We start from the raw sequence: 12,932 nt of genomic DNA on the forward strand, positions 1-12,932 counted from the left end.
CGGACGGCGCAGGCCGCCCCGCAGGGCTCCAGGGGCAGCAGCGGGGCCCGACGCCCCTCCTCAGCCCCTCACCGCCCGCCCCCGGCGCCCTCCGCCGCCCTGCCCTTGCCGGGCCGGCGTCCCCACGCACCTGGCCGCTCCCCGGGGCCCGCTGCCGCCCGCTCCCCGCCAGCCAGCCGTGCGCGCAGGCGGCGGCGGCCGCCGGAGGCCGCAGCAGGGCGAAGGCCAGCAGCCGCCGCTTGAGGGACCCGACTGCCGCCAGGCTGCGCGGAGCCCCCAGCAGCGCCATCTTGCGCGGGGCGGAGCAGAGGATTGTGGGACGCCGGCGGACCCGCTGGGAGGAGCGGCGGGGCGGGACCGCGCTCCCGGCCCGGCCGCGCGGAGGAGAGGGCGGGGCGCGTCGCCATGGCAACACCGCCCGCCGGGGCCGCCCGGTGTGGCGGGAGGGCGCGGGGGCTGCCCCCGTCCTGCCCCGCCGCGCTGAGGGGGCGGCCGCCTCCCGGTACGGCTAGGCCGCGGCCTCTGGCGCTCCCGAGCCGGCACCTCCTCGGGGCGGTTCTCGCTCCGGCGGTACCGGTAATGTGGAGAAATCGGGGTGGTGAAACAGGGGGGCCCGCATCCCAAACCACGAACTGCCAGCGCCGCTCACACAGGGCAGCGGCGCCATGAACATGGCGGCACTTCGGCATACAGTCTGTGTTGCTCAGTCGGGCGCTCTCCCAAGGTGCCGTTAGTGCTCTCGCCTTCCCCACGGGCGGCTGGACCCCGGGGTGGCTGCCGGCGCAGAGCCCGAGCGGGCGCGGGTCCCTGCCGGTGCCCTGGGCTGGGGTGCAGGCCTCGGCCCACAGCGCCGGAGCGAAGCTGTGCCCAGATGGCACAGGGCATGGCTCCGCACACCTAATGCTGCATTCTGCACCCTGCCCGGGGCTTGGCTGCGAGCCGCCGTCGGCCAGCACAGCCCTCAGCTCAGCCGTGGCTCCTCTACGACCAGCGTAACGCAGCAGTAGTATGGTACCTAATTAACCAACCCCGTTTAGGAAGATAGAGATACGCCATGGATTACATTTATAATGGCCTATATACTCCCATCTGATTGGAACGCAGAGCCGAGAGGAAGCTGTAACTCTGTGTGGCATTTTTAATCACATAAAGATTTCTTCAAAGCTACCAGAGCTTGACTGCTGATGCTCTCGCCTTGAGGGCGAGTTGTAAGCTCATTTGCTGGGGAGAGAGACAGACAGACAGACAGAAAGGAAGAGGACAATTGGCTTAAAGCTGATTTTTAATGAGACAGGTTTTCTCTACCCTGCACTTTGATATGCAACTTTGCTTCTGACCAGGATTCACTTTAAACGACAGAGGCGACATTTCTCTGTCACTAATCTAATTCTTCATCCTAATTGCATCTGGCAGAGCTTGGTCTGAACAGTGCCGCCCGGTGGCATCGTTCAGAAAGATAAACACACATTCTAGGCATACAGCTTCCATAGATCTGCTGCTGTGGTACCCCCGTGTCAACATGGAAGTTTGACCAGGCAGGATGTGGTAATTGTGACTGGCTGGGATAGCATGCACAGAGAGGCTGGCCAGAACTGCAGCATCTTTCGAGGGATCTAAAATGTTTCTGCAATGCTTCCACATGCACTGCTGAGGGGCCTCCATACGTGCAGATACAGTGTGTTCTGGATCGGTCTGACCTGCAGCGCAGGCTCTTGGCCACGTGATACGTGTCCAGTATTTCCACTGCCTCAAGCTCTCTGGACATGCGCAGCACCGAATACCCTGTTTGTGGGGAAACGAACCCTGAATTGTGGTGTTGCAGTAGTTGACTTGGCTCTAATGCCTCTCTAATGGAGACTGGCAAAATCACTCGGCAAACGTGTACTGCTAAACCTCACGGTACCGCGCTGAGGCAACTGCACTGTTACGCTCTTGCCTTCCTTCAACAGGGAGAGAAGAGCAGGTCCCACGCGACCAGCAACAGAACCGCTTACCTACTTCCAGCAAGACCCTAAACCTGAAGACGGAAACACGCATTTGAGCATTCAGGTCATACTGCCTTTAGGACAGAGCCGCGCAATTTTTTTGTCTAATACAGTCTTAAAATTCTGCATCAAGCACCAACCGCATAAGAAATAAACCCATTCCTCTCATGAAATACAAAGAGCAATGTCTAGTGTTCTGATGGAATATTGAAAATGACGTTCTGTCATTCATCTGGCACTGAGAAACCGTATCAGCGGACGGGTGGAGAGGAGGCGATTAATTTTGAAAAAGGAATTAGAAGTGCTAAATGCTAGCAGCTTAGTCTACAGATAACTGAGGGGTGACAATACCCCGTGCCGTAAACATTTAAGAAGGGCGAGAAATTACTAATGCTGATAGAAGGAAGGAGTACTGGAAGCAATGGGATCAGATGAAGTACAGGAAAGCTACAGATAAATACCTGGCAAATAATTGTCATCATGGCCATGTGAGAGAGAGTTGGTGTGATAAACACAGTCATGATTCATGTCAAAAATAGAATGTACTGTGATAAGTGTAATGGTTGTACCCTATGTAAATCTGGGACCTGTATCGCAGTTGTGGTGAGTGGGTGCCTGTGGTTCTCCTTTGAGACAATGTGATGGCTTCCCCTTCCCCTGAGGCAATCGCTGCTTAGAAAAACCCGCTGAAGCTGAAGGAGATAAGGAAAGCAAAACCAGGCAGGGAAGGCCCGCAGAAGGAGACAAAGGCCTTGAGATTTGAAAAAAGCGCGCCAAAGGAGAGCCAACAGGAGAACCCTAACGACCCAATGGGGAAAGAGCGGGACGGACATCCAGTGAGAGGAGATTGGTCAAGATCCGGGGATAAAAGATGCTGCTTTTAGGACTCAGGTGTGCGTGTGGTGGAACTAATTGAGTTCTCCGCGCACCCAGTGCTGCTTTTGCTTATTGTTTCTCAACCTGAATTGATTGAACCCAAAATAAAATTGTTTTAATTGTTATCGTTTCTAACGTTGGTATCCCCTCATTCAGGATATTTACAACTAGAGTGCCTAAGACACGAGAAAATGATCTGCACTGAAGAATCTGCCATTACACATATATGCATATGCTCACAGTATCAAGTGGCTGTGTGGTATTTGATGGAAAATTTTATAATTAGCAATTTTAATATGCCATTATCATGAACTGAGAAAAAAACCAGCTTTAGAATTTCCATTTTCTGTGCTAATGCATATGGGGTTATTTTTTCCTACACTTTGAAGGCCAAAAAGGCACTTAATATATTTGATACTAGTATTTTCCCTGCACATTTTGCCTTTACCTGCTCTTCCTTCTTCAATAACTCCCTGGTGCTGCTGCGTTTATTTCCTCCCCCTACTATTTCAGTATTTTCTCCAGTTCCCATCTTCTTTCCTTCCCTCTCTCTTTCTCTCTCTCCTTTTGATCCCAGTTTATTTACACAGTACCAGATTATTGATACCTGTATGCATCAGTGCACAAACGGCGAGGGAGATGCAGAGAGGGGAAGAGGCCATAGACCTACAGTGGCCAGGAAGAGGACTGCCCCTTCTCTCAAAGTGACCTAGCCAGGAGAACAAAGCTCATGCTATAGACACAGAAAGCTAACAGATGCGTTTTGTAAATTTACACTGTTTAAAGTAGTGTGGGACAAAAAAAAAAGAAAGAAAAACAAATAAAATCTGTTTCTCAGCAGATTTAGCTGTAGAAGCAGAGGATTTGCTGGGAGACAGACAGAAATCAACGCAAGCTCCGAAGTGGTCATGAGATAAACTTAACAGTAGCAGCTCAGCAGAAGAAATATAAGCCCTGCTGCATGTAGGCAAAATAAGACCTTATTTAGAGTTTATTAAAGTTTTTAAGTTCTTTCTCATTAAAGGTGTTTAATATGATTATAAATTCATAATGAACTTTACACATCGTGGCAAATACTTACTTCTTCCAGCTGTAAAAAAGCAGAGTACAATTTCAAAAAGACTATTTATACATCTAAGATATATAACATATTATACATTTCTATAAAATGGAAAGCATCAACACTGAATGCCAGATAATCAGTATGCCAGGCAAGACTGAAACCTGTATTTTGTATGGCAAACCTTGACAATTCCATTTGTGGCAGGAATCAGACTAAATGAAAGTGCCCCCAGAGCTGTTGAAATCAAAATGAATTTGGGAGTCAGGCTAGGGGATAAAGAAAAGTAGCAATCCGCAATCATAATTTATAAACAACAGTACTGGAAGGGTATGAGCACAAGGAGGCAAATGCTTCACCAAAGTATATGAAGAAAGTGGGAAAATTAATGGGAAGAAATGAATGCAAGGAAATTAAAAATGGGAAGACAGGACAAGACTGTGGGGTGGAAAAGAACCCCTCACTCAGAGAAATAAAATTAGTTTGGGCAAGTAGAATATGTGCCAAAAGGCACAGTACTCATTTGGAGATGGGGACTGTTGTACTTATTTCTAGAAAAATATGAACTATTAATACTCAAACCTTACATTTAAGAACAGAGCAGCTACACATACATTTGAAGTGCAGTATGAATTACACTTTGTATCAATTAAATAGCATCTGAGCTCTATTTTTTAAATGTTTGATTATGTTACAAAATTGGCATTCTGATTTTCTTCTTTAAAAAGCATGGTTTTGTCCACCTTAACCCTAAACAAGACTTGTTGTATATTTTGTTAAGGCAAACAGGTTAAATGTTGTATGAACATATTGTTACCTGCTTTACATATTATTTAAAATGTATCATATCAGCTAGTTCAATTACAGGTAACACAGGGCTATAAAACTATCTAAAATCCTAACTAGAATGCCTCTAAAATCCTAACCAAAATGCGCGCCACTGAAAAAAGGCTGTTTAACCTCTCACATGACAGCCACAAGTCACCTTAAATACCAGCAATGTGTTATGTATTTTGGTTATTTGATCTCGGTCTCTCCTGGAATTTTGTGGTTTTGCCCAGTGTTGTATTGGTTGTAGAATGCATGCTGTTATATTCTTACTGAGTCTTCCTAAGACTGGCCTTGCATTATTTTCATTCTGAATATCAGCCATCTGGCACTGTGTGCCGCAGTATTTAGTGCCACAAATAATAATGAAAATCATGGTAATATTTCGTGATAGTTTAATGTAAAAATGTAAGACAGAGGGTATAAAACTTTGGGCCTATAATCTTAAAGCTGCCAACGCATGTTGTTCCCTCTGCCCTTGTTTTTCATAAATGATTCTTTGACTGAAGACAGCAGTGGTAATAGGAAAGTCATTGGCTAATGCACGTTAATGAAGCTGCCTTCCTTTGATATTGTATGAATTCACTTTAGGATAGAATAAACCTTGTAGTTATAATGAATATAAGAAATATATTCTAATGTAACTAGTAGTTGCACAACAAAAGCTGCTATGAAATCCTCCATACAGCCCTGTACCAAGGCTAAAAACTTACATTTACTCAAAGATTGTAGGTACAGTAATTAGGTCATGTAACCATAGTCTGAAAGAAATAATTAATGAAATAACTGATGAAAGAAGGAGTCTGTTTCTCTTTCTTTAACTTTCTCTAACAAGGGGCCTGTTTATAAGTTATCTAGAGGGAGCGACTAAAAGAAACAAGCAGAAGAAACAGATGGTCGACAAGGACATAAATTAGCTCAGACCGGTAAGAACACTGCAAACTTGCAAGACCATCACATACAAGGCAAAAGGTGAAAAGTACACCATGAGGAAGACCTACGGGCCTTCCTCCCAGAGACCACCGCCCACGTCCCAAAGACCCCTGCCCACAATTCTTGGAGGAATTTGCACAAGGGCAAAGGACTGATAAGCTGATTAACATACGAAGGGAGAGTAGGCGGGGTTAGGTAATGAATATGTATAGGCATTAATTGAATATTCATTGTATAAATATAAGATAATTAGTTACTTTAGACATGCATGTTAGGCGGAAAGATCCCCCGTGCATCCAGTGCTGTCAATAAAGGATACTCAGTTACTAAGAAATTTTGACTACGTTCTTTAAATCACCTTGTAGTTAACAATCAGCTACAGTCCTGAAGAAAAATGGGTAGGAAAAGAGCCAAGATTTATACCTTTCTGCTCCAGTAGACGCGGGCCCATCCAAGACACATGAGAAAATGGCATTTGACTTCAGATAGACCGGAGAGGGCTCTGTCTTTCCATCAGTCAAGCCCTGTAGAAACGCTTGAACTTTAAAACAGCTTTTTCCTTCTGTCTCCCCACATCAAAATCGATGACGAGATTGTTGCATATTCAGCAAAACTGTTGTTCTCAAAGTAGTTAAGTTGCATAATTAGATGGGGCTTAAAAGAGTGAAAGTGCAGAAATGCAGGAGCCTTCCACCCAGGGAGGCAACCCCACCTCCCCGTTCAATCTCATATTCATCCATCTGACTGTGTCCCCACCTGGGGCTCAAGGATGCAGGAGTGCAGCCGCGTCTCTGGGACCCTTCACAAAAATGAAGAAAGGCCAGAGGTACAGAGGCAAATTCTCGCCGAAATCGCCAGGAAGTTGCCGGTGTACACAAGAACAGGGAATGGAGGTCAGCTAAGCAGAGAGCTTTGTTCCTCTAAAGCTAACCAAGCACGCTAAAGTAGCATATGCTGGCAATCCAGACGATACTGCCGATCAACAGGGCGTTCCTAACGCCACTGCGTGCACGGAGTAACTCTTGTACAAGTAATGCCAATGCCTTTTCTCTCGGGTTTTATGCTTGGGAAAACAAAAAACCTTGAACACTTCTGCTCATCTCCAGTGGAGTGCCAGGTGCTGCCTTTGAGAAGCAATATCTGCAGTTCAAAAGCCTACTTATGTTGTCTGCTTTTTTATTTTATATTTTATCTTAATTGCAAATAAATTGCACATAATATAAAATTATGTATATTATATTATATGCAAATGACTATTGTCTAATAGTAATAGAATGACAAAATCCGTAGTTGTTTCTACTTAGAATGGATCTAGCTTAGAGATGCAGGGCATAATTCTGTGAAAAGATTTCTGGACCTTGTTTGGTGATTAAATGCGTACGGTGCCTCTTTCAAAGCTTGAAAGAAATCGGTGTTAATACTGGAGGCTCTGCCCTGTTCATGTCTGTCAGACAAGCCAGAGCATTCTGAAGGAGAGACCTGCTGTCCAGGCAATTACCAACATGGAATGCTTGTAAAGTCTGAGTAAATGTGGAGGCCAGAGGGAAGTGTACACTTGTGGTTTATCGCTTTTAAGCTGGTTGTGTGCTTTGCAGTGAGGATTGTTCCCCGCACCTGCGAGTCTCCAGAAGAATTATGAGCCTTGCTTATCTGATTGTGACCTGGCAGCAAAAATCAGCTGCAAATGCACTCCTCTTTTGAAGTGATAGAGGAAAGAGCGTGAATAGTTGGGAAGTGAGTGGAATCTTAACTAACGTGTGAAAAAAGAACAGCTTTCAATTTTTGGTATTAATGTGTCTTTCATTTCAGGTATTCGATTCTGTGATAGATGCCTGCTAATAAAACCCGATCGCTGCAGGAGCGGGCTGGAAACTAGGACCACGTGTGGCAATCATTTAGCTGAGGGGAATGTGCTCGAGCTTGTCTAGACACCAATTAACATGATGAGTCATGCTGACAGAGCATAGGGGAGTGGGGGACGGATGGCGCCAAGGAAAGATAACACCTTGCTGTTGATTGATGGTAGTTAACCACCAATCAGGGATTGCTTAGTATGCAATGCTTAGCTCAAAAGAACCAATCTGTTTAAACGCGCGACTTCTGAAAGTATATATACCTGTGTATCTATACAATAATTGACATTTGCTTGCATCAGGCTGTGTCCCGTCTCTCCGTCGCAGCAGATCACTGTCACCATTGTTCCGTCTGTGCCATGTAAGTTACTGGACAGTTCTTCACTGAAGTGAGTAGAGTCACCATGAAGTGATGCGAAGGGGCTGGCCCTTCCCGTGTCTTTTTACACAGGAAGGTACCCAAGTACCTCTGCTCCTGCTGCAGGCACCGGCGCGTGCTCCCATAGGGCAGCACCAGCAGTCACATTTCTGCTCTTTGGGGCCCTGAAGCGTTTCCAGTTCCCACACTTGGAAGTGTATCAGTTCCTAGAAAGCATGCCACCTAGTGAAAATTAACTGGTTAACCTAGGCAGGTTAAAATAAATTATAATTTTGACTTTTTAAAAAGAAATTCCAGACCTTTACTTCTGGTATTTTCCAAAAATATTAAATCCTTTAAAAATTTACCAGTGGTACCAACTTCAAAACAGATTCCAAAACTATGAACTGTCCTTTTACTTTTACAAGGAGTCTTCAAGTGAAAAGCAAAGAGGCTGTAGTCATATTGCATTCGGGCCACTAAGGGGAGCTATTTATTGATGAAACTGTGTTGTGTAATCAAGGGGCTGAATAAACCACACACCCCATCCCACCCCAAATTTTAGTACCCCTTGTGTTGCAACCGTGTACTTTACACATCCTGATTTCAACTTTGCTTTTGTTCTCTAGGGCGAATAACTGCATTGGATTTTCTAACTACAAATTCTTTCTACTGTTCTTAGCCTATTCTTTGTTGTATTGCTTGTATATTGCTGCAACAGTCTTCAAGTATTTCATTAAGTATTGGACAGTAAGTTGTGAAATCTGGTTACTTCTGCATATCCTGTGAGTCTCGTGGGGTTTAGTCACTCTTGTTACTTTTTTTGCTTTTGGTCAGTGGAGGGTCTGCATTTCTTCCGTAAGGTATTTTCCTGTGCCTTGTTTTGCGTGTAACTCCGTTTATATGTCTGAAATGTACAAAGCGAGCAGCAAACCGACTTCAGGAATTTCAAATTGCAGAGTTAGCTTCTAGCAAAGAAGTTATATCCTTTCCCTGTTCTTGCATGTATGTATCTCAGAATTTCTGGAAAACTGCCAGAAGTTACTTAGTCTAGAAAACTCAAATGTTATCCAAAGGAAGACACACTTCACTGAAAGACAGCTCAGGATGCTGTTCACAACAATGTTCTGGTGGTTTTTTAATACACATTAGGATATATTATGATTCATGCCACTGAAACTAGAGGTGTTACAAAGGGATAAACACCGTTTGAGTTAGGTTAGGCTCTTGGACGTAAATGTGGTTAATCTTCCCAACTCCAAATACAGCTGCTGTTGCCTGGCCCTATCTCTTTTGTGCTTAAAAAAATACCCCAATCTTCTACTGATTATGGAAATAATTGTCTTCTAAGTAGACATTCTTAGCTGTCAACATTTGATGCTTTTAAAGTGGTTCCAAGAACTCCTCCTACGTATTTCAGTCATATTACAGGAAATCATTAATTGTGGGTGGGTGGTTTTCTTTTATGTTGCTTCCTGAACTGCCCAGGCATACTTTTTTTTCACGTTTATCTGTATTGGTGTCTTAAGTATCAGGTCTCTCGCACTTAAGGAGGGCAAGCAAAGAAGAGAAAGCACAGATTGCAGACCCTGGGGTTGCTACCCTAACGTTTACTGTAACTGATGGTTTCCAAAATCACAATTCCTTGAAGATTATCTGCTCTCTTCTCTTCTCTGGTATCAAAGTGTAACACCCTGGCACTGATCTGTACATATTTACTGAAAAGAAAAAAGAAAAGGTCAAAAATCCTTGCTCATTTTCAAATCCTCGTATGACTCCTTTCTCAATTTAAAAGCAGACTGAAATAAAGGATGCCTCTTACTCCGTTATCGGTTACCACTCATATGCAAGCAATGCCAACTGACAGTCCCAGTAAGAGGCTGGCCTTTTGTCACTAATTTGTTTATGTCCCCTCTGCTGCTTGACTCTGACTGTGTTTAAGTAACTTAACTTTGCTGTGCATTAATTTATTAAAGATCTGTCGGTTTAATGGCTAATCACTAAAATGCCTCCCGAGATGCTCGTGGGGCACGCGTGGGAATTGTCGCTTGTGCTAAGAAAGGTGCAGAGACTTGAGCTCTGTGGCTGCTTATATGGGATGAGCAAAGGCCGAGATGTGGTATTTTACTCTGAGGCCCCCACAGCCTCTCTGTAGATGTACGCGTACGAGGACCTCTGGCACTTGACTCTTCTACTGTAGCAAGGAGCAAGGGCTGCTTCTGCTTGTAAGGTCCCGCTTGGCTTTTAGACTTTCCCAAACCACCTGGCTCAGTTCTAACGCTACCTGGTTGCTGTAGCTATGCAGGCTGGGTTTTCTGGGCGTGACTTATACTGCAGGAGGTGCAGGGTTTAATGTATGCACAGGAAACTCGGCAGAACGTAAACACGGCTTCAAGAGCGCGTCTGCTTATTTCCCCGTGGGCATGTTTCTTGTGGGAAGCTGGGACTGTACTGGCTCTGTTACGCACAGAAAGCTAGTCGTGAGACCCCCCTCTTTCTGCTGGGGTTCCTGGAGGGGAAATGTACCCGATCATTTCTTTGTCTCTTCTTGCACTTTATAGTGAGCTGTGACTCTTGTGTATACCAGTTTGAGAACTCCAGATAGGATTTTTAGAGGATATCTTTCTTCTCTCTAGGAACAAAGAATTTCCAGCTTTTATTTGCTCCTGTCACTTGTTCTGTGGTGCTTTTCCTTCCAGGGTGAGCTGACTAACGGACGTTCCAAATTTCACGTCCTTTTCCTTCTCTTTGTGGCGGTCACGTTCTTTGTAAGATGGCGGCCAGGGTGGGGACACATGGAGGCGATGCTCTGCCAGGCCCACGGTCGCAGGACGGGCAGCTGGCAGTGGCTCCTGGCTCATCTGCTGCCCGGAGCCTGGCCAGGACAGCAGCTGCCTCAGCCTTTGCAGCAGCTGCAGAAATGGGTTTGTGTTCTCTGGATGCTTGTTTTTAACCAAGTGCTGAAACTTCTACAGTTCAAGCTGTTAATTAGCTGATGCTGCATGGCCAGTAATAAACATCAATATGTCAGACTTTTAACTTTCTGCTTTGTATTTTACGTCAATACTTCTAGTCCCCTGAGGAGAAGAAAATATATTATCGTAAGGTAAGCAAGGTAACACAGAGACGGGGACAGTTCAGAAAAGATAGGAAGACAAATCCATTTGTGCTACAGGCAAAAATAACAACAAAAAAGCATCTAAACATTTTCTTCAGTATTGCCTTTTACCTCTGAACATCATTTCTTAGTACAGTACAAAAAGTGCATAGTGCAGACAAAGTTTACTCATTTTTAGTGCAATAATTCCTTATATACACATACTAAACCAACCTATTTGTAAGTAAGATTTACACCCTCCGCTGTTTCACTAGCTGTCAATTGTTAAAAACTTGCTGGGACCCCTCAGCATGCAGGCCCTATCTCCACTGCCTTGCTGAATGCTAATGAGCTTCCACCTAATTTAACCACAGAAAGATACCTCTTCCATATCACCACCTATTACTAGCTCCAAAACTGTCTGGTGAAGCTTAGTAGAGATATGCCCGGTCTTTTTAGCTGCTTGTAAAAACTGGAAGCCACACCAGGCAGTGCAAAATACAGCAGGAAGACCTCGAGTACCATCATACCATGCCCACACCAGGGAACTGTCTTAGTGTCTACCAAATACCTTGAAGCCATTCCTCGTGCAAGATAGAAGGTACGAATGACAGGAGAAACAACATATGGAAGTTCATATGTTAACAACACAGTTACTATATTTAGAGGCAGGCATGAAGCAGTATATTAAAGACATGCCTATACCTAGCTGTGCTTTAGGTCAGCCCTGAGATTATTCTGCCCCAGCTGACAGACCATATCATAGTTTTGTGGCTAAGATCCAGAAATGAAACTCATTTTGATTTTCCTTTCATCATTGTGAGTTAGGACACACATATCCAGGCTGCCCCCAACTTTTTATTCAGACCCTTCCCTTCCAAGAATTTCCTGGGATTTGTAACTGAATTCATACCTCATTTTAACATTCCCCTTGAAGGGCTGAGTGTACTCCAACCCTATCTTTAGATTTTTTTTTTTTTAGCTTCGATCCATCTTCTATCCATGTGATAAATGGGATTTCTTAACAGTTCTTCTGGGACTTCAGCAGGGTGCTTTCACAAACCTATGAGCAACATACCTACTACCTGTTAGCAATGCTCCCTCCACTTGGACATGCAGTGAAGCTGGTTTCATGTAAGCACATAAGTTGCCAACTCTACTTCTTACCAGACTATAAATAAGTATATGGCTTGTTACTATTTCTTGATTAGGATTAAATGCAATCATAATCAAACATATTCAGGATAAGAATGGGCTTATAAGGAACAATATCAACCTTGGCTTTGAGGATTCTGCGATAAAAACTGATGCTTCAAAAGGCCTGAATTAATACGCCTATGGGAATAATTTGAATCAATTTTTATAGCTTTTTATAAAACCTCTTGGTTTATTGCAGTTCATACTTTCATTCTGCCCTATATTTCACAGTTCACATCCATCTGCAAATGTAATTTTTTTTGTCCATTCTGACTACATTTTCCCCTATTCATCTATTTTGAAGTAAATAGAGTAAATTAATACCAGTTTATTGCCTCTGAAATGCTTTGATTTTATGAGGTATGTAATACCTCCACACTAAAATTTCTGTGCTTCTACACTACACCCTAATGTATGGTTCTTACAGGAAAAAATTAAGTACCCAATCCAATATCTTTTATTAGGCAGATGATGCTTTCAAAGTGTTGAGAAAACATGAGCAAATTAGCCTTCATGCCAACACCCCATATGCCAGGGGTGTCTTCATTTTTTAATCTTTGTTTTGCCATCAGGGATACTGAGAGATGTTAGGACATAACGTGCTATCTTTCAGCACACTGACCTTCTTCGCAAGACCTAGTTGGTGACTACACAGCTCCTGCAAGGACTGGTGGCTGTACAACAAATTATACCCACGTGCACCCCTCTGATTAACACAATATTAGTATGCCACAATAATTTAGCA

General features: G+C 44.2%; 1 protein-coding gene and 1 long non-coding RNA gene across 2 annotated transcripts in view; one reads left to right on the top strand and one right to left on the bottom strand.

Annotated features, from left to right (window-relative positions):
- The window catches only part of ABCB7 (ATP binding cassette subfamily B member 7), a 42,179-nt gene extending 41,868 nt beyond the window's left edge, over window positions 1-311 (bottom strand). Inside the window, exon 1 of the mRNA XM_055727219.1 lies at window positions 131-311. Coding sequence (XP_055583194.1) covers window positions 131-289 — 159 coding nt within the window. The 5' untranslated portion in view covers window positions 290-311. The remainder of the gene's footprint in view (window positions 1-130) is intronic.
- Window positions 312-8,478: 8,167 nt separating this feature from the next.
- LOC129737446 (uncharacterized) lies at window positions 8,479-10,932 on the top strand. Its single transcript, XR_008735312.1, has 2 exons — window positions 8,479-8,643; window positions 10,593-10,932. It is a non-coding gene; the product is annotated as an uncharacterized LOC129737446 (long non-coding RNA).
- The last annotated feature ends 2,000 nt before the right edge of the window (window positions 10,933-12,932 follow it).

This window comes from Falco cherrug, chromosome 15, assembly GCF_023634085.1.
Source record: "Falco cherrug isolate bFalChe1 chromosome 15, bFalChe1.pri, whole genome shotgun sequence".
Classification (NCBI taxonomy): Eukaryota; Metazoa; Chordata; class Aves; order Falconiformes; family Falconidae; genus Falco; species Falco cherrug.